The 27,272-nt window shown below is 59.9% G+C and overlaps 1 protein-coding gene across 1 annotated transcript; it reads left to right on the forward strand.

Annotated features, from left to right (window-relative positions):
• The first annotated feature begins 5,444 nt into the window (after nt 1-5,444).
• FANK1 (fibronectin type III and ankyrin repeat domains 1) lies at nt 5,445-26,831 on the forward strand. The gene is made up of 11 exons (XM_045854356.1): nt 5,445-5,457; nt 7,454-7,631; nt 11,555-11,679; nt 17,232-17,313; nt 18,397-18,471; nt 19,621-19,686; nt 22,946-23,111; nt 25,774-25,917; nt 26,442-26,519; nt 26,608-26,652; nt 26,757-26,831. Exons 1-11 carry the CDS (start codon nt 5,445-5,447, stop codon nt 26,829-26,831), a joined length of 1,047 nt encoding a protein of 348 aa, XP_045710312.1.
• The last annotated feature ends 441 nt before the right edge of the window (nt 26,832-27,272 follow it).

The raw sequence follows: 27,272 nt of genomic DNA on the forward strand, positions 1-27,272 counted from the left end.
ATCAGTGTTCCTCTCCCTCTCCCCCTCTCTTCCCCTCTCTCTAGAAATAAATAAATAAAATCTTTAAAATTAAAAAAATAGGAGAAGCAACGGCTAAGTTGTTTTCAGAAGTGGTTGTGCCGTTGCAGGTTCTGCAACAGAAACAGGCGCATTCAGGCAGCCTTCCTCTTGAGTCTGGGGACGCAGGGGAGGCCACACTTCTCCTGACCCAGCTCCGGGTTCCAGCTGGGGGTCCCCGGCAGAAAATCCGATTCACTAGAGAAAAACAGGCGGTCCAGCTCGGCCGTGCCCGTGACGGAAGAGAGAAGGCAGTGAGAACAGCCGTCCCCAGGGGTGGTTTGCAGAGCCCACGGAGGGGTCTGCGTCCCCACAGGGCAGCGCGCTGCAGAGGAGGGGCGGAGGGAGGGGAGCGGCCGGCGGCTTCTGACCCGGGAGGAGGGCAGCGCGGAGAGGCTGCTTGCGGCTCCCTCGGTGCCAGCTCCCCGCCGGTGGGCATCCGCGTCCAGTGCAGGAAGGACTCCGGTCCTGCCTTTTGTCCTGGCGGGAGATGGGGGAGGCAGAGAGCTATCCCTGTGTTCGCTGCTGCTTGATTTTCTTCAGCTCAAAACGATCATCGTGTCGGAGGCGCATGCTGGTGTGGCATCCTGGCGTCCTGGAGGAATCGTCGGTTTGTTTAACATGTGGAATTTAGACGCACCATCTTCGTTTGGCGCTCTCTCTCATCAGCTTCCTAATTCCGTGGTGCTGTTTCCTCTTTCGTCCCCGGCCCTGGGACTTGGGGCTTCTCCCTTTTTTCTTGGTCAGTCTGACTAGAGGTTTATTAACCTTATTGATTTTTTTTCAAAGAACCATATTTGGGGCCTATTGATTTTTCTGTTTTGAATCTTCTGATGTAGTCTCTTGTTTAGTGTTGTGTGGGCCAAAGAGTCTGTTACGTTTTTTCATACGATGGCTCTAGTAGTGTCCAGTGAGTGGTCTTTAACTTCATTTGAAACAATTTTGTTAGATTATAGCGTGACAGCTGTTGTATCAGCGTGCATTTAAAAAAAACTCATCAAAATTGGTGAAATTTTGTGCAGCCATTTTAATAGCAAAGATGAAAGAAAATATGCAACATATTTAGCATATTATGCTTTATTATTTCAAGAAAGGTAAAAAAGTGCAACTGACCTGGCCTGGCTCAGTGGATTGAGCATGGGCTGTGAACCAAAGTGTCGCAGGTTTGATTCCCAGTCAGGGCACATGCCTGGGTTGCAGGCCATGACCTCCAGCAACCGCACATTGATGTTTCTCTCTCTATTTCCCTCTCTAAAAATAAATAAATAAAACCTTTAAAAAAATGCAACTGAAACGCAAAAAAAAATTTGTGCAGTGTGTGGAGAAGGCGCTGTGGCAGATCAAACATGTCAAAGTGGTTTCCAAAGTTTCCTGCACGGCTGACATTCCGGCCAAACAGTTCTCTGCCGTGGGGCCGTCTTCTGCACTGGAAGATGTTCAGCAGTGCCCTGGCCTCTGCCCATTAGAAGCCAATAGTGGGAGACAGCCAACACACTCAAAACATCCCAGTCAACAAAGCTATTGGTGAAAAGGAAAAGTGTGTGTTTTATTTTATGGAAAACACCATGGAGACTTTCGGCTGACCTGATATTATTTGCATTCCTCCTGCTTGGATTTGGGGTTATTCTGCTCTTCGTTCTCTACTTCAAGTAGATGTTCCGGTTACTGCCTGAATAACCTCCTTTCTGATATAATCACTTAGAGCTACAGATTTCCCTCAAAGGGCACATTTTGATAAGCTGTTCTTTTCATCCAGTTGAAAATATTTTCCGGTTTTCCTTGAAACCTCAACAACTTTGTGAGTTCTCTAGTTATGAGACCAAATACCCCCTGTGTCTGTCTGTCTGTCCGCCCCGACAGACGGGGAGGTAAAGGGTGGGGCGGGTGCTTGTTCTGGTTTTGCGCGGAGGGGCGGCCGAGCTGTAACTCAGCCACAGCCGAGGAAGGCCCCCGTTCCGGGAAGAGTGGGGCGCCCAGAGGGTGGTTTCCAGGGGCAGGACAGGAGCAAAGGCGACGCACGCAGCCCCAGCAGGGCTGCGGGGCAGTGACGTGCGGAATGTTCCGCACCCGAAGGGAAGGAGGTAGGTGTCGGGTCCCAGGGCCCTTGCCCTGGTGGCGGACGGAGCAGATTTCGCACTTGTAATCGGTCACCCTGCGCGGCCTTTTTCCACGAGGAAGAAGCAGGAGTCACGAAGCCCCGTGACTGTGGACGGGGGAGAGGACAGAGCGCAAGCAGCTCAGGGGAGAGGAGAGATCCCCCGAGTCCACGCCGGGGCGGGCGGGGGACGAATGATCTGCCAGCGGCGGCAAAGACCTCGTCTGGAGGGCGTTGCTCTGCGGGGGGGAGTACGTTCAATGCTGAACAGGCTGAGTTTGAGGTCACACGAAACCCCGATGATCCACGGCCCAGCGCTGAGCTGCGGTGCCGGGGTGGGGTTCTCCAGGCCGCAGACAGAGACCCAGAGCTCTCGGGGCGGTGGAGGACAGACAGACAGACAGTCAGACGGACGCTGACTCTGCAGCACCCAGCCAAGGGGAAGAGCGAGGACTGCGAGAGCCAGTGAAGTCGTCCTGAATGACGTCAGCTTGTGCACAGCGTTTCACGAGCGTCTCCTGAGACGTGTGTGTGAACAGCTGCGTGGACGGTGGATGTCGGAAACTTCGGACATGACGTGAGGTTTCAGGCGGAGGTGGAGGCGTACCCCCAGAACGTGGGCTTATGTGTGGGGGTAAAAATCAATCAATCAAACAAACAAACAAACAAAACCCCCCTTCAGGGTTTCGTACTCAGTTGACCTGAAATGGACCCCAAAGCTGTACTCCTCAGCCCCCCACTCAGAGCCTCGTGTGGCTGTTATCTAATACATGACTTAAAAAACCAAGCCCGACTCTGCAGTCCCCGCTCCCACAGTACCTAAGAGGTCCGCAGGGGCCGTGCTGAGGGTCCTCGAGGGGCACCTCGTGTCTGCTGGCGCCGCCCACCTCCTGCGGCACTGCGGCTTTCTTAACAGTGGGCGTGAGCTGAGCACGTGCTTGTGAACCTTCCCCATCGCCGTTGTTAACCTACCTGACCCTTCTCACGATGAAGGTGCTTTAATCCCCGGGGACACGCGCTGAGTCTAAGGACCGTAAGGAGCGACTCGACTCTTCCTGCCTGACCGTGAGGGCCTCTGCCATTCCACTGGGGTTCATTTCCCACACGGCGAACCTTCTTCGTCCCCACCGCAGAGCTCTGGAGCCTCACACCCCGCCCCGGCGCGTGGAGGCGGAGACCAGCTGCGTCCCAGCTCCCGCTCCCGGGTCCCGCGGCCTTGCACCTCCGCCTCCTCCCCGTGTCCCCCGCCCGTGGCCCGAGCCCCTGGGCTTGCTGTGGGGTGTAGGCGCAGCGTGGGTCAGGGGCCCAGGACGTCGCCTGGCCCAGGGCGAGCCCGCAGCGAACCGTGGTTTCTCCGCCGACTACCTACCGCCCGCGTGGCATCCCAGTGGGGGCTCCAGGTAGCAGGAAGTGAAAAAAGCAGGTGGACATTTCAAGAGCATTGCCTCTGCCGTGTGTCTCTGAAGCCCCTTATGCATTTCTGATCACATTTCAATGTTTTATGCCGTCATTTCTGTTTGCAGCAAGCGTGAGAGGGAGGCAGGCAGGCAGGCAGGCGTCCGTAGGTGTCTCCACGTTCCTGATGAGGAAGGGCCGTGCGGGGGCGGGGGGGGGGGCAAGATGGAAGCCGAGGTTCCGGACTGTGACTCTAGGAGGCGCTGTCTTTTGTTCTGGGTTTGGTTCAGTTTTTTCTGTTCCTTTGCTTGGTTTTGGGTGTCTGAGCTGAGTGTTGGTCTCCAAGAGCTTCCTAGCAAAGCGGTGAGAAAGGGGCTTGGGGCAGTTGGGATTTTATGTTTTGTTTTTCGGAAGATAAGGATGCCTGGGAGTAAAAACATGAGCTTTTTCTATGCGAATTAAAATGTTCTCGACGGACGGCTCACTGCCTGCCCACGGGTTCTGCTGGACGTGTCCCCCCGATCCCTGCAACCTCACTGACAGGCACCCGACCCCCAAGATCAGAGAGGGTCACGCCACCCCCGATTCGACAAGGCCTCCCCCTCCCCACGGGCACGTGCCTGGCGTGTGCTTGTTTGGAGTCAGGGTTCCCTGGGGTCTTGGTTGGGCCGTGCCCTCGGGACGCATAGTAGGTGTCCCACAGATGCACTGAAGGCACGGACGTATTCTGACCCCCTGGAAGTAACTGTGAGGCGGAGCATTAGCACCAGAATGGTCGACAGATGACGCCAGAATGGAGCTGAAAAACGTCTCGTGCTGTGGAGCACCCACGCCGACTCGCTCTCGGTTTACCTCCCCCCAACTGGTCTCTGTCACACACACGTGAGCTCGTGGAGGAGGAGTCCGCACCGGCCTGCGTCTGGGCTGACCTTCGTTTCCGTCCAGGACACGTGGAAAGGCGCAGTTACTTTTTTTTTAAATTCAGTGCTATAATAATAAAATTTACCCCCGAATCAGCCATCCTTCTGCTACAGTAATTGCCCTTCATTTTTTTCTAAGTTCATTTTCAGTTCTTCCGTGTGCATCTTTACACCTAATAGCTCTGTAGTCACGGTGCCTGTGCAAACTGTGTTCTCCCCTGAGCGTGTCCACCGTCCTTGGCGTTGCTCTGCATTCGTCCCTGGGCTCGTGGCGGCCGACACAGCCTGGCGTTTAGCTGCTGCGCCACCGCCCACGTAACACATTTCCTGGTTTGGACATACAGGTGGCTTTTGTAGCTCCTGCTGCTCTCAGCGATGCTACAGGGATTCTCTCGGTTTCTACTGTATGTGATCACATGTGTGCGCACGTGTGCATGCATGTAGTTGAACCCAGGCAGCAGACAGCACAGGGGCAGGCCCAGGGCCTGGCTCCGCGGTCTTGCCGCCTGGGCTTGAGCCTTGGTTTGCTGCTTCTCAGGTGCCCCGGCAAGTCCCGGCACCGCCGGGGCTCGGAGCGGTGGCACCACCGGGGCTCGGAGTGGTAGGGGAATTTGGACTGTGAGTGCAAACTTGTTTCTTTCTTTCTTTTCGACTTTCACTCTCCGTTCTACCTTTTTACACACTTGAACACTTTTTATAATGAGAAGGCACACACAGTGTGTACACACGGTACACATGCACTTTAGATCTGAAGTTTATTTTAGGGGGTTGGATTATTTCCTTCGGACGGGCTCCTGGAAGTGGGCCACCTGCTGGGACAGGTCACAGTCACGCTGACTGGGGGGGCCGCACCGCGTTCCTGCAGGGCTGGCCCGTGTGCCCCGCGGTCCTCGGGCCTCCGCGGGACCAGGTTCATCGCAGCCTTTGCTGGCACAGGGCGCGGCGTCGCGCGGTCTCCGCCCACGTGTGCCGGCGAGATGGAGCCTCGCAGTTATTTTAATTCCCCCCTTGTGGATTAGCAGAAAGTTCGGAGGTTTTCTTCGCTGTGTTTACTGGTGGTTATTTCCGACAGGTCCTGGCCCTTTCATCTGTTAGGGTTTGGTGGGACCCCATTTTACGAAAGCAGTGTGACCGTTTGGAGTCAAGCTCGCGTTAGCTGCCCTCTGTCGTGTGTGTGGAGAGGCTGTCTCCGCTACGAGGCTGTTGTGGCTGAACTGCTCCCTCTCCAGGACGCATTCGCGGCCAACACCGTTTCTGGCGCTCGCACGGCCCGACCGGTTGCTCAGTTAGTACAAAACTCTCCGAGGGAAGTATTTTTGACTCAGTTTCCGCCTACGTGTTCAAAGTCACGTTCCCCCAGTTCCGTGTGATGCGACGACGCATTTCGTCGTGTCGGGAAAATGAAGTTGGCGAACTCGGGCTCGCAGGCGGCCCCGTGTGGCTCTGGGGTCTGAACGTGAAGGGGGTTTGTGGCCCTCGTTGGCCCTCCTGGCCAGGGGCGGCCGGGGCCAGGGCAGCCCTGTCTCCTCCCGCTGGGGGTGGGGCGGGGCTGCAGGAGCGGGGGCAGCTGCTGGAGGCATCAGGGAAGCACAAACAAGCTCCTCTCTGTCCCAGTAACCTGCGTGGTGGATCCGTGACACTTTCGAGGCCTGAGAGGCAGAGGGAAAGGCTCAGGTTTTAAAAGAAGTGTAAGATACGAGCCCGGCTCTCGGGGAACTCAAACTCTGGGCGGAGAGGTGGAACAAGTACATGAAACCACCACCGTCCGCGTGTGACTCGGGGCAGCTGTGCTGTGCCCCTGGCCGGCTTTCCCCAGAATGGGCTATTCCGAATTTTCTCTGCGTCTCAACTTCTCCTTCAGCAATGTCTCCTGGAAACCTTTCCAGGCGTCCAGTGTACAGCAGGTTCATCTCGCAAACCCTGCGTAATAAATAGTCCACGCTGCGGACGTGCCATCCTTTGTCGGACCATTCCCTTAGTCAGGGTTTTTTATCTTTGTTTCTGCTGTGAGTTGCCGGGAACAGTAGAAACCTTTGTGTGTGCACATGTCCCTCCGTGCGCCGGCGTTCTGGACCCGGCAGGAGGGGCTGCCGGGGGTGGGGGGGCTGCGGAGGAGGGCGCGCACCTTCTAACCTTCGTAGAGGCCGAGTCGCTGCTTTCTACAGAAGCTGCACCCCACGTAGTGCCCGACCACCAGAGTGTGCGTGGGCTCGGCCCGCACTGCCACTTCCGAGAGTTGGGACGTGTTGTGAGTGTCCAGCCAGGCGTTCTACCTTTTTACACACTTGAACATTTTTTATAATGAGAAGTCACACACAGTGTGTACACACAGTACACATGCACTTTAGATCTGAAGTTTATTTTGGGGGGCTAAGTGACACCCCGCTGCTATCAATCTCTGTGGCCACCGGGGGACACGAACACCTCTTTGACGATATGGTGGTTGTTCTGGTTGTGCAGTTTTGAGCTCTGCTCGCCTTGTGCCTGTTTGGTGGTCAGCCTCGGGGACTCCTCTTGACGGGTCTGGGAGGACTGTGGACACAGAATATAGACACCCACCCGTCTCTCCTCCGAGCGTCGCACACTCGGACCGGCCCAAGTGCTCGTCTCTTGTCTTTGTCCGCCAGCCAGTTCTCTGCAGGGTCCTCGCAGCCACCTGAGTGTCACCAGCTCAGGGAGCGGCCTGCCCAGTCTGCTACGTGAACTGGCCTTTAGGGAGGGGGGTCCCCGAGTGAGGGGGCTGGTACTAATGGGGGCGAGGCCACTGGCTCGTTGAAGAATGTGGTAGCTCACCATGGCGTCAGCCGAGTGTCCCTCACACCAGCTGTTTAGACGTCCTCCAAGTCACGGGGCGGGGGAGGGGATGCTCGCGTGGACGCCCGAGGGGCAGGGAGGCAGGGCTGACCCCCAGCAGCGGTCACGCACCCAGCTGGCCTCTCTCCCGTGTGGCCAGGGGGTCCTGAAACCTGCACCGTTCTTTTTCCAGGAGCCACGCCGTCCCTGAGGCCTCACCCGCCCGTGGTGGGCAAGGTGACGCACCACAGCATCGAGCTGTACTGGGACCCGGAGCAGTGGGCGCCACGCCGAGGGCCTCAGGAGCAGTGGTCCCGCTTCTCCATCGAGGAGGAAGACCCCAAGATGCACACCTATGGTGTCATTTACACGTAGGTGCAACGCTGAGCCGCTGAACACGGTCCTTTGGTTTCCTGAGTGGCTGGGCTGGGTTCTAGTGTCTTGCAAGAGACTCGTTTTGAGATGAAAGAAGAGAATAAGCCAGCCTTGGTTGCATTCCTGCTTTTTCTAGATAATGATTTTTTTTGCAAAATAGCTTTAGCAGTAACCTTGGAATTAAACCTCCTGTACCTTTGGGAGCTTCCTTGGCTTCTGAAATGTTCTAATGGTGTATTCAAACACTCTGAAACATAGAGGCAGGGTAAAGGAGACTTTGATGCAATCAGGCGAGGGTCCCATCAGGCCGTTCCGTCTGCAGAGGTGGGCTGGGGTCCCGCATGTCTCCCCGGGGCAGCTCGCCGACCTCAAGCCCCACTGCCAGACCCTTGTTAACTAACTCCCTGCAAACAGCCCACTGCCCCTCTGTCTCGGTCAGGCCACACCGGTCCCACGGCAGGTCTTCCTTGTTGCCTTGACCTCGAACACATTTCCTTCTGGCTTCACAGGGCCGGTGCCCGTCAGAGAGGTGCTCCCCCTCCCCCCAAAGGGCCATTGCAAGTGGCCCTCCTTCTCCCCGGACCTTGTTTCCACGCCTCCTGACGTTGAGCTCCGAGGGGACGGGTTCACCTCGTTTGTTTCCCGTCCCCCGACCCGGCATTCGCACCCAGCGGCAGGCAGACCGGAGTCCCGCTGCTTGCTTTCCGCCCTCGCCCCGGCTGCCCCAGCTCCTGGGCGGTGTCGGGGCCCCGCAGCCCCGCAGGCTGTCCGCTGCAGGGATAAATACGAGGATGCAGCAGGAATAAATCCGTCATTTTTTTCTTAGTCTCCATTCCAACTCTTATTTCTTCCCTTTAACGGCCGTATTGCAAAGCGACCCTGTGTTTCTGTTGGCGTTGCTTTGTTTTCCCGTGGAGACCTGAGTGCTGTCCGTGGGGGCGCAATGGGGTGCTGACCCGGCCTTTGGGGGGGCCGCGGTGAGGCTCCGGGCCGGGCAGGTGCTCTGGGCACCTGCGCCAGGGAATCGAGTGATGCAAACCCGGCCACTAGGTGGCAGGATGAGACTGTGTTAACCTCCATCCCTCGCTCCAGCTGTCCTTAGCACCAGCCAGTGCCTTTCTCTGACGAGATTTTTTTTTGTCTAGAGCACCTGCCCGCCTTGGGATCGCGGGCTGAAGAGCCCCTTCCTGGCTGGCCGGCTCCTGCCCGCGGCGCCTGCCAGCCGGCTGGCCTCTGACTCGGGCCTCCTCCCAGCTGTCACAGAGTTCTGGGCATCCTCCCTTCCCGAACCTCTCTGTGCGCCGCCCCCCCCCCCCCCCATGGTGGCATCACCCCCGACGAGGAGCCAGCGCCCTACTCCGACCGGGGCTTTGCGGTGTCCTCAGGCCCTCGGCTGCCCAGCACTGTGGCTGCTTGAACGAAGTGGGCGTTTCCCTCCATCCCCGTGCTCTGCCGTGCTCCACCCATTGCCTTTTCATTCTTCCTCCTGGTGAGTTGTCTTCGGTGGGTCTCCGACGCCCTGAGGATGAAGGCCCAGCTCCTTAGACGGACATCGGGCACCCCCGTCCACACCCGCCTCTCTTGTCTCTCACCTCCGAGCAGAACGCGCCCGGGGACCTACTTACTGCCTGACCCTGCGCCTGGGCCTTGACTTTGTCCACAGGAGCGTTGGGCTGTTTCCCTGTTTGGCCGCGCTGGCCCCTGCCCCCTCCTCTGTCCCGTCCAAGTCAGCTTCGCCCCCGCCTGCCTGTCTGCCCTGTCCCGGAGTCCCTGGGAGAACTGGTGGCCGGACCGCGCATGTGATTCGTTCTCTCTGCGCGTGTTACCGAGGAGACTGTCCTCTGCGCCAGACGCAGCGCTGGACAAAGAGGACCCCCCCCCCCACCCTGTGGCGTGGAAATGGGGAACGGGAGCTGAGACAGAGAGTGGGCATGCGGTGCGCCGTGTTGGGAACCAGCATCCGACCCTCGGGGCTCGCTGCCCGCCCGCAGCTTGGCTGCGGTCTGCGCGTCTTCCCTGCCCCCCACCCAGGCTGCTGCAGGAGGGGAGGGAGGGGGCTCTGCCTCAGGGGGGTCCGTCCTTGTGGCCTCGGGGGACGAGGGCGTGGCCCGGCGTTTCCTGAGTCTTCTATGCAGAATGACACTTGTCCCTTCTGCGGCTGCTTCATCACCCCCAGCAAGTCCCCCGGCTGCGTCTGCCGGCAACAGGGGAGGCGCACAGACTCTCGGGGTGGGCGGGGCTAATACTCCGGACCAGCCGTCCAGTCTTCCGCGGGTGCAGGCGGCCGCAGGTCGGGTGGGGCCTGAGCAGTGAGAGTGACGGAGGCAGGGAGAGGGCAGGTGCGGCAGGAGCTCGGGGCGGGGTGTCGGGAATGCCGGTGCAGGAGGGGGGGTTCCTGGGGCAGGCGCTGGGGGCGGGGCTCGGAGGGGAGGCTGGTAACGACTGTCCCGGGGCGTCGGTCCTTAGTGCATCGTACTCTGTGTTTGCTCAGCTCCGCGTCAAATATTTGCTTATCGACTGGTGACAGAAAGAAGGCACGCTCCCCCGAAACTGTACAGTTTCCTCCATCGCGGAGGGAGTTGGACGTTAACTCCTCCAACTCTATAAGTTAGGAGTTAGACTCCTTCGTTCTCCACGCGGCTGCCCCCGGGTGGGGTAGGTGGAGCCCCCCCAAGGCTCGGTGGACGGCCCCGCTGGCCGCCCGCCTCTGTGCTGCAGTCACTGTAGGGGCCCAAGGGTCCCTCGTGTCCCCTGCTGTGCCCGGCTTTCTCCGCACTGCCATCCCTGTAACTGTGGTGGGAGCCTCCACCCCCTCGCCCCCCCGCCCCCCCAGAGGCGCTGAGTAACATCTGTATTCTAGAGCAGTTCTCCCCTCCAGGGGTCACGGAGGAGCTGCTGGTTTCAGGGCGATCTCCTGATATTGCAGGGTACTGGCTTTTATGGGGGCCCTTCTGGTTATGTTTTGGTCCAGAGCTGTGTTAAACCTTGACACCTAGCACTGAGACCTGGGTAGCGGGTTCTCAGTGAGCCCCTCGAGGCCTTTTCCCTGCCCCAGGCCGCTGGGGGCTCGGCGTCTGTGCGTCGGGCGGCCGTGGCCGTGGCCCGGGCTCGCGGCGATGAGGCCCGCCCGCCCGCCCAGGGACGAAGGGCGCCAAGCTGGTGGAGTTCAGATGTTAAAGTCTCTATGTTTTAGCCCATTCAGTTTTCCTGCACGTTGATCTTTGTTTTAGAGCTTTTACTTTTAGGGTGAGTGCATTTATATCTATTTTTAACACGTCTCTGTGCCGTGGTTTCTTAATTCAAATGTCGTTGGCATCGTTTCTTCACCGTCTTTCTCATGGTTTCTTTTTTGTCGATACATGATGCCTCGTTTATCTGCTGCCGCCTACCAGAGCACCCTCAAATTTGGGGTAAAACACTGTTGTGCGTGTTCCATGAGTCAGTGGTTTGGGCAGGTGGGGCTGGCACGTCTCTGCTCCCCGTGGCCTTGGCCGGGCCTGGAGGACCCCAACGGTGTGCCCCAGTGTCTGCTGCCTCTGCTGGGGCGGCTGGGGCCGCCGGCGGGGTGGACCCGGCTTCTTCCCCTCCCTCCGCTGCCGGGCGTCTCATGGTGAGTCCCCCCCACCAGGCGGCCTCGCCCTCCCGTGGGAAGTTGAACGAACTTCCTTGGTGCCAGCTTCTGAGGGCGCAGAAGCCGGACCTCGCCGGGTCCTGAGGCCTCAGCTGGTACTGCACAGGGAGGCACGGAGGTGCCACGAGAGGCGTGTCCTCTGCGATCAAGGCCCTCACCGCCTGGCATGGGAGCTCAGACCCGCGCCGGGGAAGCCGGCGTTCCCAGTGCACCCGCGCCTCCCCTCCCCACGCCTGTCAGGGGACGCCGGCTCAGCCCCTGCTGTCCCGTGTGTGTCCTCCCGTCCAGGGGATACGCCACGAAGCACGTCGTGGAAGGCCTGGAGCCCCGGACCCTGTACCGGTTTCGGCTGAAGGTGACCAGCCCCTCCGGCGACTATGAGTACAGCCCAGCGGTCTCAGTGTCGACGACCAGTGAGTATGCCGACCCCGCGAGAGCTCCGTGATCTAAAGACGCCAGCAGACGGCAAGCAGGGTGGGGGGCGCAGCAGCCTGCGGTTTGTGTGCGCTTCTGGGGGCGGAGCCAATGCCACTTTCCAACACCGTGACGGCCCCGGGCCCGGGCGGGGCCTGGCCGTCATCTGGGACGTCAGTTTGTGCAACAGTCAGAGCTGGTCTGTGCCCCCACTGCCCAGGGTGCACAGTTGGTGCAAAAGCGTGGCCGCCTCACTCAGGACACGGAGCACGTGCCACTCAGGTGGCGTGGCAGGACGGGCAGCAAGATGGGGAGAGGCTGGCACTGGGGAGTCCCGGGCTGGGTGCCCTCTCAGGCCGCCTTCCAGCTCCCCCCTGTCCTCCTGCTGTCCCCAGCCACCCCCAGGCCACCCCCGCACGCCTCTGCCCCTTGCTCTGGGGCGTGCCCCACCGGCAGCCCTTCCCCTACCCCGTCTGCTGAGCCTGCTCCACGCAGAGCTCAGCTCAAGGCCAGCCCCCGCGTGGCTTCCCCTCCCCCGCCTGCCCCTCGGTCCCCCCCGGCACACAGCCTCCGTGTGTCACCTCCTCTAGTGCGCCTCCTGTGTCTTGCTTTATGGAGTCTGCCGCCTGCTGTGTGCTGCTGGGGATGGGGGGAACAGGCCAGTCTTGTCTAGCCTGCTCCTCAGGGGCGGGGGGATGGACAGGCGGGGAAAGGGAAGGCCCGAGGCAGAACCGAGAGGACCAGGGCGGGCCCTGACTTCCTCCGCTCACCCTCACGGCAGCTGGGAGGGTCCCCCTGACCTTCGGGGTGCGGGTGAACTAGCGAGGGGTGGACCGTGGTGAGCCCCAGGTGGCCACCGCCGCCCCAGCACCACAGCCACGCCGGGCACCGTCCCGCAGGCTTCCTGCCGGAGTCACTGCAGAGCCACCGTCGGCCCGTCTGGCAGCTAACAAGAGCCAAGTGGGGCCGGGTGGGCCGTGTCCTCGCCAGGCTGGCTTCCGGGAGGCCGCTGCTCCAGGGGCCCAGGACATGTGTCCCTGCGTCCTGAAGCTTCCACGGGCAGTGAGACGGGACCTCCTGCGGGGACAAGGGCACGATGGGGACGGGGCTTCTGGGGCCGACCCGGGGCGCCGCCGGGCTCCCCGCCGTCAGGCCACAGCGCGAGGGATGCGCTCTCGGCCCGGGGGCCCTCACTCCCGCCGGCTGCCGCCCCCTCACCTGTTGTTGCGGTTACGGTGCCGACGGCGGACGCTCTTCGGGAGGCAGCGCGTGCTACGCAGAGAACTAAAAGTGTGCATGTGACACGAAACGGTGGACGGGCTTCTGCGGGTGGATCGTGTGCAGGCAGTTTGAAAGTGTTTTCACGAATCACGCGCTTTGTTTGCATGAAGAACGCTCAGCCTTTTTTTCCCAGGTAAAGCACGCGGACGCTTGCTTAAATGAGGCGTGCAATTTTAATCAGCCGGGCCCTTACAAAGAAAGAAAAACCGCTTGTTCATCGGCAAATCCCTTCTCCGATGAGCTCATCACTCATTCACCGCCGTTAGTGGAGACCTAGCTTCCACCGAGCGAGGTGTTATCGCCCCGTTACAGCCTGGGGGTGATGCCTTCTGCAGTTAACCGAGCCTCTCACAGGACCCGCGTGGGGCTCCCAAAGGCCACCCCACCCTCGCCCCTCCCGGGAATGGTGGTCCCCTTGTGTGGTCCTCCCGGCGAGCCCCCGTGACTGCCTTCCCACAGGCAGCCTCAGGTCCACATCGGTAAAGGCCACCCTCGGGGTAAGCGGCGGAGAGCAAAGGCGGATCCTGCCTCTCTTGCATCCACATGCTCGGACCGATGGCCATCCCTCGGGCCAGGCCCACAGAGTCTCGGGGGGCGCGGGGGCGGGAGCCGTGCGGCGTTGGGGTTCCCCGGAGTTTCCTCTGCTCTTCCCGCCTCTCCCCCGGTGCCGGGAGCGGGAGGACCTGCCCTGCTCTGCGAACAAGAGCCCTTTCTGTCCTGTCGCTCTGTCAAGCCCATGAAAACATGGGGACGGTTCCGTGCCTCGGCCCGTCCCCGCCCACCTCTGCACCCCCTCCCCTCCCGCGGCTGCGAGGGGTCAGCCAGGCACCTCTGGGAAGGAGCTGCCGTGCCCCGAGCGGCGGTCACTGTCGCCGCTGCTTTTTGCTGGAACCCAGTGAGCCAGGGTGATGACCAGCTCTGCTGAACCCCTCTCCTCCTGGAGCTGTCCCTTGGTGCTCAGAATAGGTGACGAGAGCCTGATTATCCCCTCCTGCGGGAGCTGGAGGAGGTGACAGGTTTATGTAGACGACACCCTGGCATCCACAGGCCCTGCGCCTGGCCACGCACGGCCCCCAGCTCCCGAGCACAGAACGAACTTGTTTCGTGTCCCAGCACTCGCACACGTGGGGCTTCCTGGGCGGGACGCGCCGGAGAGTGGTCCCACGGGTTGGGGGGCAGCACCGTGCTGGCCGCCGGGGCAGACGGGCGCGGGCGCTGGGCGTGGTGCGTGCCTCAGCGTGCTGGCACGCTGCCGCGTGTGCTTTTACCCCCTTCCTTCCAAACCCCAAGAAGTCAGCGCTTCTCCGAAGCCTTCTGGGCTTAGGCACCTGTTTCCCTGAACACTTCGCCGGGGGTGCGGGGGGTGGGGGCGTCACAGTTGCTTATTCCCGATGTCGGCTGCATTCAACCCTTCGTGGGAGTGGAAGCGTGTGGTGACTGGCTCACCGCCTCCACGCACACCACGCACCCCAGGGGGGCGTGTGGCCGGGCGAGGTCTGCCTGGGTGACCGAGAGCAACCTGCTGGGCCTCTCTGGCTCCCGGGGCTGTGGGCTGAAGGAGGACATGAGGACCCTCGTGTGAGGTCCTGGACGCAGCTGCAGTCGGTAGGGTTTCCACAAGGACGCCAGACTCCGAAACGGAGCCCAGAGAGTAAGGGAACTTCCCCCATCCCTCCAGCGGATTTTAGGCAGATTCCTCGTATTTTTATTTATTTTCATTTTTTTATTTTTTTAAAGATTTTATTTATTTATTTATTTTTAGAGAGGGAAGGGAGGGAGAAAGAGAGAGAGAGAGAAACATCAATGTGGGCCTGCTGGGGGCCGTGGCCTGCAACCCAGGCATGTGCCCTGACTGGGAATCGAACCTGCGATACTTTGGTTCGCAGCCCGCGCTCCATCCACTGAGCTACGCCAGCCAGGGCAGATTCCCTGTATTTTTAGCAGCAGCGACAGTTGGCGAGTCCCTGAAGTGGGGGCTGCTTGGCGGTGAAGAGACTCTCCCGCCGCCACGCCCTCCCCTCCTCCCCTCCTTCCCGGGCAGCGAGTGGGGAGGGGGCTGCTGCTGGTTGCGTTGTCCCCTGAACTGCGGGGTGGGGGGGGGCAGTTGCCGACTCGGTCCCTCCGCCTCCCCTCTGCTCTCGCCCAGGCTCTCCCCCTCGGCTCTGTGGACGCTGGCGGCTGTCCTGCGGCGTCCCTGGCCCTTATTTGCTCAGTGCCAGTAGCACCTACCCTTCAGTGGTGACAACCCAAAACGCCATCAGACTTTACCAAATGCCTTTGGAAGGGAACCTCTGCCCTTCTCCACAGCCCCCAGCGGAACCACCGGGCTGGGCGCGACCTCCCTCGGAAGGCCGGGGACAGCGTGGGCACGGCCTTTTGAGAGTTCATCGTGATATTTTTATTTAAAGCCCTTGGTCTACAAATATGCGCGGAATGATGAAAAGGAAGTATAACGTGGCTAAAAAAATCTTTAGGACATTGGCAAGCTCTCGCAGACAAAATTGTTATTTCAAAACATTTTTCACTTGGCTGAAATGAGTTTTTTCCGAAAAGGAGAGAGGTTATCGGTCCCGGCTCACTGATGGCGATCCCTCCTCCTTCCGCCCCCCACCCCCTGCCCCCCAGTCTGCACTTTGCCCAGCCGAGGTCCTCTGGGGAAACCGGGAGGACCGTGGCTCCTGGGCCCGGGGCTCCATCTGGAGAGCTTTTCCTCCAGATGGAGCAGGAGTACGGCTTGTATTTCCCATCTGGTGGGCAGGTGAGGCCGGTGGACCCCTGCAGGCCAGACTGCCAGAGGCGGTTCAGGGGTGCACTGAGCCCCAGGAGGCAGTCCAGGCTGCAGTGCCGGGACGTGTCCTTTGGGGTTCAGAATAATAACAGGCGGAAAGTGGGCACTGCACCGCGAGCAGCAAGCGGGAGACACGGGGCTGACCCATTCCCTCCGGGACCTCAGTGCGAAGGTTTAGTAAGCGTTTGTTGAATGAATACGTGAGGCCTCGAAGATGACTACAGTGAGGCGTAATCGGCCCCATGCCCGTGGGGGTCGGGTCTGTATGCTGAGCGTGGGAGGCAGAAGTGGCCGGTGGGCTGCAGCGGACAAGGGCGGCTGCTGGCCCCCGACCGTCCCCTCGGCAGCAGACACGTGCTGGGTGCTTGCGACGGGCCCGGTGAGGTTCTAAGACCCTCACTTTATTATATCGTTCAGCTTGAGCGTAATTACTTAAAAATCAGACCGTCACGGAACGGGAAACAAACGGAGCCTCGCCATAAAGGTTTTGAGAGACGGGCTTCCGTCTTGCGCCCCTGCACCCGCACGCTCCGCCCATGCGGGCCCCTCGGCCCCGCCCCCTTCCTCGCAGAGGCCCCTCCCCCGCCCGAGGGAGCGCCCCCCTTCCGGCCCCTTCCGGCCCCTCCCCCGGCTCCGCGCTCTTTCCCGGGCTCCGGCTCCTCGCTCCGCCCTACTTGGCGGGTTCTCGCCCCCGTCCGGGCTTTCTCGCCACGCCCCGCCTCTCTGGGTGGGGTGGGACCCCTGGGCCCCACAGGCTCAGGGGAGACAGGGCCGGTGTGAGTGTCCCGGTCCCGGGGAGACCGAACACTGGGCTCTCAAACGCTAGAGCGGCCCGTTTTGTTTCCATTTGCTGCTCGGGGAGCCGTGTAAGAGACGCTGGCCGCTGGCCGAGAAAACCGCAGCGTGCTGGGGCAGTCGGGGAGCTCTCCCTCGCACGCCGGAGACAGTCATTGAGTCTTAACGACATCCAAGAGGGTGATTTTCGAATGTGACTTCACATTCCAGAAGCCACACGTTTACAATTTGAAAACGTCCCAAAGACTTTAGGACGACCTAAGTGGTTCTTCTCCCAGTAAGTGAAAGCAAGGTGCTCTTCAGGACAAGGCGGCCTCGGATGGGAGATGGGGGTGCCCTTGCCGGACCAGCCCGGTGCCCCCTCGGAGGCAAACCCAAACCTCCACGTGCGCCAGAGGGGGAGGGGGAGGGGCTGGGGCGGACCTCCCTTCCCCAGGGTCCGGCGGAAGTAACGCCCGTCTGAGTGTGGTTGGCGCGTAGGGGGATAATAGGGGTGTCCCAACTTAGAGTTTCAATTTGAACATTTCCCCTAAAGTGTCCTCTGCTGTGCGCGAGTGGGATGTTACCGTGTTGCAGAATTACACGCCGACGATCTCGTAAGGCGAGATTGTGTGATAAAACAGGAGCGTTACCGGGCCGGACCCCGCCGTGCGTTGGGTATGACTTCCTTCCGCCCCCTTCCCGCAGGAGAACCCGTGAGCAGCGAGTACTTCCATCGGGCGGTCAACATGAATGACGAGGATCTGCTGGTTCGCATGCTCCAAGGAGGGTGAGAGGACTCTGCCCTTTGAACTTCTTAGGTTTAATCGTCCGTGCCCACGGAGCGCAGAGAAACGCAGGGTGCCGCTTTATTTTACTGCGTCCCCTGAGGGGTTCCCAGGCCCTCGGCACTGGCTGCAAACTCGAGCCCGGGTGCCCCGGGGACGTCCGGTGCGGCTGGCGAACCCGATGACCGAGCCGCGTGCCCGGTGCGCTCCTTGGTGACTAACACAAGCCGAAAGAGGAGGTTACGCGTCTGGGCGTCCCCGTATCGTCCCAGAAAGAGCTCCTGGCTCTTCAGAAATGCCTGCCCAGCCCGTTCCCTGTATCTCTGAGTCTGTCTCCGTGTCGCCGGTGGGTTCGTTCTGTTCAGGAGATCCCACGTCGGGGTGGAATCACGCGGTGTTGTCCTTCTCTGACCGGCTGACTTCACCCAGCACCAGGCTCCCTGGGCCCACCCACGTCGCCCGTGCCAGGTGGAAAGATTTCCTGCCTTTTTTCCCGCCGGGTCGCATGGATTCTTTCTGAACCGGTCGTTTTGAGTGCCTTGGAAGACAGTTTGTGTGTGAACTGGGGCTCCGCACTTTGGGGAAGAGAGGGTTCCCACAAAACGTCAAAGCTGCCAGGCTGGTGTGCAAGGGCCCTGCTTTCTCCGTGGGGAGCGGGCCTGCACGCCCGTGGGGGACGTGGGGGTCGGGGGGGGGGAGAGCCAGGGCGGCCGCCATGGAGGCTCCGGTCCCCCGGAGCGGAGGGCGGGCGTGGAGATGGTGTCCTCGCCCACGGAGGGGGCTCTGCTCCCCGAGGAGCATTTTATTGGCTCGCAGAATGGTTTCGAGCGGTAGGGGACGCCTCTTTGAAGTGAAATGACAGCAATCTCCTCTCCTGTGCTTGTGAATTTGAGTCTTTTAAAATATCCGGCAGGGCAGCCCAGGACAAGACAAATGTCATGGCCCAGAAGGAATTGGGATTTTTTTAGTAAAAGGAACCATTTTAGCGCCCCCCCCCGCCCCCCCGGGCCCCGCAGGAGACGCCCGCTGCTGATCTCCGGGGAGCCGCGCCCAGCACGCTAACCTCCTCTCTTGTTCTTCCCAAGCAACGTGAAGGTGGATGTCCCCAATAAGCTGGGCTTCACGGCGCTGATGGTGGCGGCGCAGAAAGGGTACACCAGGTGGGCCACCCCGCGGGCCGGCCCTGTGGGGGCTGGCGGGGCCTTCTCCCAAAGGTGCCTGTGGAGGGGAGGAAGAGGGTGATGGGGGAACCCCCTTTTTCTCTCTCTCCGAAACCGTGCCCTATAAAAAGCAGTTGAGCAGAAAGTCAGCCGTGCTCCTCATCAAGGTACGTGATCTGGAGGAGAGAATGTAAGGACGTCTAATCACACGGCGAGGAAGAGGGGTCGCTGTTTAATTACGTGTTACACTATATTTTACGTATCCTGAGACAACTGGTTGTTGGAATCTGAGTTTCTTTAAAGAAAGAAAAAGGAAGGCGAGGGATATGAATTCTGGAAAATGAACTTCCCTGATGGGTTGCTGAGATATCATTTGCACTGATACACTTTATTTTCTCTGTTCCACATGGAGATAGACTTAAATACTAATAGCTTATTTTTCAATCATATTTATAGTTTAACTAAAATGCCGTTGTGAAAAAAAAAAAGAAATTGACTTTCATTCAGTGCTGGCATTTGAAGATGTACTTAAAGTGGTCATTAAATTGACAGTGAACTGTGGTTTGATGGTCCGGTTTGTTTGTGTGGTATAGTTTGTTTTCAGCGGATAATTTATGTAAAGGGTAAAACCTCATTTTTTTTTTAATCCTCACCCAGGACATTTTTTCTCACTGCTTTCGGAGAGGGAGGGAGTGGGGAGAAGGAGGGAGTGGGGAGACAGGAAGGAGGGCGAGAGGAGCATCCTTGCGAGAGAGGGGCATCGGCGGGCTGTCTCCCAGATGCACCCGTACCAGGGGTCATACAAGTCTGGGCCTGCTGTTGCCTGTGCCCAAGCACGGCCCAGGGATCAAACCCACAACCTACGCACGTGCCCTGGCTGGAATCGAACCTGCGACTTTTGGGTTACAGGATGAAGCTCCAGTCAACAGAGCCCTACCAGCCAGGGCAGCCTTTCTTCTTCTCTTTGGTGCAGAGAGGCAGGTTTCTGCTCTCCGGCCTAATAACACCTGGGCTTGAAAGCGGCCGGCGGCCCGCGTGGACGGCAGGGGAACGGGTGCAGCTGTGTCTGACACACACTGAGCTGGGTGTGGGTCCCGGCTCGGCCAGTGGAATCTCCCAACCCAGCTCCACCCACATCCTTTCCCCCAGGCTCGTGAAACTCCTCATTTCCAATGGCACGGACGTGAACCTGAGGAACGGGAGTGGCAAGGACAGGTAGGTGATGGGAATGGGCCCTAAATACCCCCAGACTCGTGTTCCTGGGCTTTGCCCAGAGCCGTTCTCGTTTACTGCAAAGATGCGATGTGGTTTTGGGGGGTTGTCTGACAGTGGGGGAGGTCAAGCACCATCTCACAAAGGCCAGATGGAACGACAAAAAAACGTTCACTCGTCCCCTCGTCATTTCACTCAGCGGGGTGTCCGTGGGGCGTCTGTTACGTGTACGCACCTTCCCCCGGCTGGTGCCCAGCACACGCAGAGAACTCGGTAGTGATGGATACCAGCACCGTGGCCGCCGGCTCTGTGCCGGGCACCGGGCAGCGTGCCCCTGGGCGCTTTGCGCCTCCCCGAGGGCTCTCCCTGCCTCGGGGTCCAGTGTCTCCAAAGACGCTCCCTGTGATCACGAGACACAACCTGAGAACCCCCCTCAGGGCAGCGGGCGGAGTGCCTTACAGGAGGAGCTTACCCAAAACCATAACTTCCAGAGGTGAAGGGATGTTCGAGAAAGGCTTAAAAAACGATGACTGAGCTAGTGATCAGGTTTAACTACTTAAGTCAACCAGTGTTTACTGGGTGTCTGCCGCGTGCCCGGCTCTGTGTGCGTGGCACCTGGGGAGAACAGTGAAGGCAGTGCGGAGTTCACGCCGGCGCTGGTCACGTGGCGCTGCCCCCGCCCCCCCCAGCACTGGGCCCAGGCTCTCTCCAGGACACTGGCCGATTGCTGAACCAGCAGCCTGCTGCCCGTGCTCCCTGGACACAAGGCCCAGAGAGATTTTGAATACTCAGTTTAAAAACCACTTGCAAATTGAAACATTAGTGTTCCACAGAGCTCTTAGGTAATTGTGGAACTAAACCATCAACTCTAGAAGTCCTAAAGAGAATAATATCGATTTAAAAAGGAAAATGAAAAGTGAGAAAACTTGAGAGGCAGGAGAAGGAATGAAAATAGCAGGAGAAATTGATTAATTAAACAATAAAGATTGAGAAGTGGGAGTGAAACCTCTTAAAAATCTCTGTAATAAAATAGACCAGTTTCTTGTAAATCTAAGACAGAAAAAAAATTAGAAAATCGAAAGGGTATGTAATGGTGGTTATAGAGGAAATTTAAACATGAAATGAAAATGGTGCATTTGCATCTAAAACAGTAGATTTGATCATTTTATTGAAATGGGTACTGTTGATGAGAATAACGCAAACCAATGAGGAAGATATTGAAAAAATAGGCTATTTGAAGGAAAAAAAATTAAGGTGAATCCTGGCCTTTATAGCATGCACAAAAACAATTCCAGGTGAATTAAGAATTAAATGTAAAAATCGATACCATAGAAAACAACTAGAAAACATAGGCATGTATCTATCCGATCTTATAATGTGAAAGACAAAAGGATTACAAGAAATCGCTAAGGAGAAGATTAAGAATACATTACTCATTTAAAAAAACTTAATTACAGCCCTGGCTGGTGTGGCTCAGTGGATTGAGCGCCAGCCTGCGAACCAAAGGGTCACAGGTTCGATTCCCAGTCAGGGCATGTGCCTGGGTTGCCAGGCCAGGTCCCCAGTAGGGGGCGAGTGAGAGGCAACCACACATTGATGTTTCTCTCCCTCTCTTTCTAACTTCCTTCCCCCCTTTCTAAAATACACAGTAGAACAAAGCAGTTTACACAAAAAGACAATTCATAGCAGAATAAGTTAAAATGAATAGGACAGATGTGTAGCTCTGAGAGTAATAAAAAAATTAAAAACGGCCTACCCACGACACTGTCCATCAGAAGACGGTACGAGTATTGGTCTGGGGTGAGCGCGGTGCGCACTTCCAGGTACGGTTGGCAGGAAGGTGAGCTCATGTAACTTTTTGGAAAGCAATTTGGCCGTACCCACCCGCAGCAAGCCCCCGACCCCGGGGCAGGTGACAGGCCGCCCTCTCGGGGGTCTCAGGAGAGGAAGGCCTGTATGGGGACGCAGGCGCGTGGGCCCTGGGCTTGGGCCTGTGCTGGGTGTTGGATGAATTCCTCAGGGACTTGGTGGAAAACTTGAAACTTTTAATTTTTTTTATCACTAGCAGGACTAAACATTTTTATATTAGTTTTTAGCTTATTCTGCTACGAACTGTCTTTCCTGTTGGGGAGACCTTCCTCCCCTACACCCCAACTCGCTACTTTGAGAATTTCGAACGTCCGGAGAAGTCAACAGAACAGTGTTCAATGAACAGCTGCATCCTCGCCTCCTCGGTCTGCCGGTCGTTGGCATTTTGCCGCATTCGCTTCTCTTTGCATTTTTATTTGCTTCTGGGGCGCCTGACTCCTTCCCAGTAACGTGGCAGGCGGCCCAGCCTCCCACCCCTCAGTGCCCCAGTCGGGTCTCCTAAAGCCGGGACCCACGTCATCGTCCCACCTACTTCCCCAACGTCTCGGGTGACCCGAGAGTGCAAAGAAGGGACTTTCCAGTCCCATGATGCCTTCTGCATTTGTCGGCGGGCGGGCCTCTGTGAGAAGGGGCTTCTCCTCACCAGCCGGGGGTGGGGCTGCACCTCGCCCTCTCTCAGCGGAGTGCACGGTTGTCTTCTTCAGTAGTCATGTTAGAGAAAGGACAGAGGCCTCTTCTTGGACAGCAAACTATCAAACCAGCTCCTTACTCTGTTTTGAGTATCACCGTGGCCTGGTGGGTGCTTTAGAATCACATGTTTTACTCCGTTACCGTGATCGGTTTTTGTCGAGATGTCATTCATGTACCATGAAATCTTCCCCTTTAAAACGTGTGTCTCAGTGTCTGAAACTCTACGGCCCCGCCGTGCAGCCCCCTCCGCCGTCTGCGCCCAGGGCGCTGGCTTTGGCTTCACCAGCCTGGGAGGAAGCGGTCTCTCCCCGTTCCTCTCCCCGCCCCGGCCCGAGGCGACTATGGACCCGCTCCCTGTGTCCAGAGACCCACCCATTCTGGACCCTCCCAGACAGGCCTGGGCAGGAGCGGGTCTCCAGCTGTGCACGTGCAGAAGAGCAGGCAGGCCGCGGTGACGGCAACAGCGGTATCACCATAGACCTGCTCTGCCAGCCCCTGCACCGGGAACCATGTGTATGTGGCATGTTGCCTCTGTCGCCTTCCACTCGTCAGAGTGTTTTACAGGAGTCATCAGTGCTTCACTGCCTTTTACAGCCAAGTGATAATCCGCAGGACGGATGGGCCACGTCTTGCCGGCCTGGTCACCAGGTGCAGGTGGGACCCCTGGGCTTGTGGCCAAACGCTCCTCCCCCGTCTGTTGCAGCCTGATGCTGGCCTGCTACGCAGGGCACCTGGAAGTTGTGAAGTGTCTCCGGAGACACGGCGCCTCTTGGAAGGCCAGAGACCTGGGGGGCTGCACGGCTCTGCACTGGGCCGCAGACGGGGGTCACTGCGGCGTGATCGAGTGGATGATCAGGGACGGCTGCGAGGTAGGCGCCTCCGTCCCCCCGCCCCCCGCCTCGGACGCCTCGGTGAGGGCCCGAGACTCCGTCTGCGTGGCCCAGGGGTGCAGGGCCTGTCGGTTGAACTCAGAGATGCCGGGGAATGTTCTGTGCCTTTCCAGCCGGAGGCTCCTGCAGGTCATGGCAGACCTGGCTTGATGGTGAGGCTCCAGGTTGTCCTGCAGTTTCATCTCAGGTGGGAGGAAGGAGAGACCGCCGATGCCTGGTCCCATCCTCCTCACCTGCCCAGTCCACTCCCTGTCCGCCCCTCGGTCGGCCGAGCTCTCCTGGGTCTCCACCCGGGACTGCCCCAGGGTGCAGACAGGCAGATGCCGGGGGCTCTCGCAGCCGCAGCCTCGGCCGCTCTGGTCGCTCCTGTTGCCTTTAGAATTCGCTTGTTCTCCCTGTCGGGCTGTTCAAAGGTTCGTCATTACAGAAACTTTCCGAAGAGCCCACGACTGCAGCCAGAGCAGATCCCAGTCCTGAGCGTCTCCTCTGGAAGCGGGCAGCCGGCCCGCTCCCGGGTTCGCGCTGTCCGGAAGCACAGGTCTGACTTAGCCAGCGGAGGCGCAGCTGGGACTCCTGGAGACAGGGGCCTGGAATTGGCGCAGTTATGGTGACTGCTGGCAATTCCGAGGGCTTCAGTTCGAGACTGCAAAGGGAAATAAAAATGTCAAGGCATGGAAGTAAGGACCGATGAGCAGATGCCGCCCTGGCTAGGACTGTTAGACGGCGTGGGGCGTTGAGAGGGTGAGCGATGACCCGGAAAATGGACTGCGGCTGAGAAGAGCCCTGTCTCCGGGAAGGCGTTCGGGGACTTGTCCCCACTGGTCTGGGGTGTGCGGTGGCGGGGCAGTGAGGCTGGCGCCGTGGGCTCTCACAGTCTCTGCCGCCCCACCCCGAGGGCTGAGAGGAGGGGCCCTGGAAGGGAAGACCTCGGTCACTGAGACAGTTCCTTTGCACGGCACTTCTTGTTTCCTTTGAGAAACGTGCACAGAGGTCAGAAGGCTGGGCCCGTGGGCCCGGGCCACTGCAGCCTGGCGTGGCAGAGACAGCCACGTGGCACTGGCGTGGCGATTTGCGATGCGCTCAGCTCGTGGTTCTGACCCAAGTCAAGTCTGTAGGAGACAACGGGGCGGACCTTGACCTTGGCTGAAATGGGCCGGCCCCCCACCTCGAACACTGACACACGGGGGTTCGGCAAGTGTCGGCTCTCGGGGTGTCGGATGGGAACGCACATCTCTGGGGTCGACCCCACGTCTTCCCGGGGCACTGGGGCTGCAGAACAGGTGTGTGCGGCCAGTGGGTGGCGGGTAGGCGGTGTCAGTGTGAGCGCCTCCGTGGCGGGTGGCCATGAATGCTTTGGAGGTCCGTGGGGGGGGGACCTGGAGCAAACTGGGGCGTCGCCAGCCCCCCCCCCCGTTCCCGAGCACAGGATTTGCACGCTGAGAGGGGCTGACCCATGTGGGAGCCGTTTCTGTGCCCCCAGAGCTGCGGGAGCTCAGGGAGCTCTCACCGTTTATACACCCAGGATAGAGGCGCCGACTCCGGCCCGACCCTCGGGACCGAGGGAGGGAATGTGTGTGAACGCGAGCTGGAGACTGTGTAAAAAGCACTGAGTAGTGCGCAGTGATTTTTCGATTGTTATTTAAATACGTTGAAACTTGCTGCCCCTGGGTTATTTGTTGTTTGCACGAGAAAGAGCCACAAACCCTGAAGAGACTGTGGCGGGAAATCTCCCGCACACGAATAACCTGAGACGCCCCCAGGACCTCCTGGCGTCCCCGGGGCTCCACTCTGATGCGTTGCTAAGGCTGCGGGTGCCCCGAGCCAGTCTGCCCCTGGAACGAGGGGTGTGTGTCCGTCCCGTGCGTGGGCGTTTGCCCACCCGGGGGCCCCCTTCCCGGACCGGTGGGGTCCTTCTGGGGCCCCGAGGCGGCAGCATGTACTTCCTCTCCTCCTACTCCGCGTCCTTCGCAGCCCCCGACGGGGCCCTCAGTGTCGTGTCAGTCGTGGGCAACGGCCTCCGATGGCCAGGTGGACAGTGTCCAGTGTCGGGCGAGAGCACGGGGTCAGCTGGCTCTCCGGGCCAGGACTCGTGTCACGGATCTGGTCGCCCCCTCTGTGTTTCCCTGTAGGGCTCCCCCTTAAAATGAGCGTGTACGGACAGGTGTAAGGGGCGTGCCTACGTTGCTGTCTGGCCCCAGACACGATGACAGCGGTTAACAGAGCTATTTCAGAGCAAGCAAAAGGGCGTTTATTTAGGCAGCCGGTGAGGCCAGGCAGGCAGGCGGGGCTGAGCGAGGCGGTCCCCGGGGGCCTGGAGTGAGGCGATTGTGTCTGCTTCGCTCTCCTACCCCCGCCCCCTGCCCCTTGCCGCGAGAATAAACTGTGGCCGAGAGTCCCCTCGGGGGGGGGGGGGGGTCCCGGGGCGCCGCAGCACCCGCTAAGGGGGCCCTCCCGCCGCTTCTCCCTGCATGGGTGTGAGTGTGAGTTCAGTTAGCACACCTGCTCGCCCCCCCCCCAGCCCAGAAAGGCCGCCCTCAGCTGGGGGGGCGGTCGGGGCAGTGGGGGTCCCGGGAGAGCCTCTGGCGACCGCCGTTCAGGAACAGGAGCCGGATGGCGCCCCGTCCCTGCGGCCTCCTCACAGGTGGACGCTGTGGACACTGGCTCCGGCTGGACCCCCCTCATGAGAGTGTCCGCCGTCTCGGGCGACCAGCGGGTGGCCTCCCTGCTCATCGAAGGTGGGGCGGACGTGAATGTGAGGGACAAGGACGGGAAGACGCCGCTGATGGTAGGCTTCGCCCGGCGGTGGGGGGGGCCCGTGGTGCGGGGGCCCCCGGCGAGGGCTCTCTGTCCACGGGCCGGTGGGTTTCGGTCCCCTGTGCTTCCCCACCGGCCTCTCCCTGCGGGCAGGACGGCGTCAGCACCCTATTTCTGTGGTCTGTGTTACAGCTCCTTCTTTCGGAATCGCCCACCCCGTCCCCAAGGCCACGGGGGGGGGGGGTCCAAACAGACCTGTGAACTCGGCGAGGGCGCTGCCGTCTGTGCTGCGCCCTCCGGCCTCGCGTGTCCCGGGTCGTCTCCGCCGGGGCGGGGCAGGGTCCTCTTGCCGTTCCCCACAGTCGTCCTCGCTGCAGGGCGACGGCACACAGGCCCATCTGGCAATGCCACAGTGGCCCCCGCTCTGAGGATGCCGGTGCCCCCCCGCCCCCCCGGACCTGCCAGCTCAGGGACACCTCGCTGCTGCCGCCTGGAGGAGGGGGGGCTCTGCAGAGGGCCGCGCCCACTCGCCCGGCTTCTGTGCCTGCTTCTCAGGTGGCCGTGCTGAACAATCACGAGGAGTTGGTCCAGTTACTTCTAGACAAAGGGGCGGACGCGAGCGTGAAGAACGAGGTGAGGGGCGCGAGGGCCCTCCCGAGCTGTTCCCCCGGGAGAAGAGAGCGCACGTGGGTAACGCCGTCCCCGCTGTTTCCTCCTCCAGTTCGGCAAAGGCGTCCTGGAGATGGCCAGGGTGTTTGACAGACAGGTGGGCTGCTCCTTCCGCCTCTCCAGGCTCCTATCGCACGTAGTGCTCAGAAAAACACACCCGGGCCCTCGGGTCACACCCCCCTGTCCTTGTTGTTGGCCTAGAACGTCATCTCCTTGCTGGAAGAAAGGAAGAAGCGGCAGATGCCCAAGAAGCCAGCCGTCCGTTCCGTCCGCTGACCCGAGCGCTGCCCTCCTCCGAGAGCCGAGGGGCAGGAAGCAGAGCGTGGCCGCCGCCCCCAGGGACGTGCGAGTCCGCGTCTCCGAGGGCCGCGCGTTTGAGCGTTTGCTCCGGGGAAGGTTCGCCGTGACCTCTGTGGCGCACAGCCGCTCCCACTGTGAAATACACCTCTTTACGCAAGCACGCGGGGCTCTGCTGTCGTCCCTGGGCGTCCGCGGCGCGGGGGCGTCTGCGCGCCCCGGGCCTTTGGGACTCAGAGACACACACGGTCTCCCGCCTGCCGCCCCCGCCCCCACGCTGACCTCTGGGCCGCTCCGGGACCTGGTGGCAATGGTCTCCCTCGCGCGGTTTCAGGGGCAGCGTGCCCGCCCAAGGGCAGGCCTTCCCGGAGGTGTCCCGGGCTGGCGTTCCGTCCCGGACTGACACTCCTCCGGACAGCC

The sequence above is a fragment of the Phyllostomus hastatus genome, unplaced genomic scaffold, assembly GCF_019186645.2.
Source record: "Phyllostomus hastatus isolate PE091 unplaced genomic scaffold, TTU_PhHast_1.1 phas_scaffold_1066, whole genome shotgun sequence".
NCBI lineage: Eukaryota > Metazoa > Chordata > Mammalia > Chiroptera > Phyllostomidae > Phyllostomus > Phyllostomus hastatus.

Excerpts from the sequence above, each read along its gene's own strand:
- FANK1 (XM_045854356.1), top strand. Across the intron at positions 7,632-11,554 it reads ACCTATGGTGTCATTTACAC|GGGATACGCCACGAAGCACG; the intron begins GTAGGTGCAACG and ends CCTCCCGTCCAG. Across the intron at positions 11,680-17,231 it reads GGTCTCAGTGTCGACGACCA|GAGAACCCGTGAGCAGCGAG; the intron begins GTGAGTATGCCG and ends CCCTTCCCGCAG.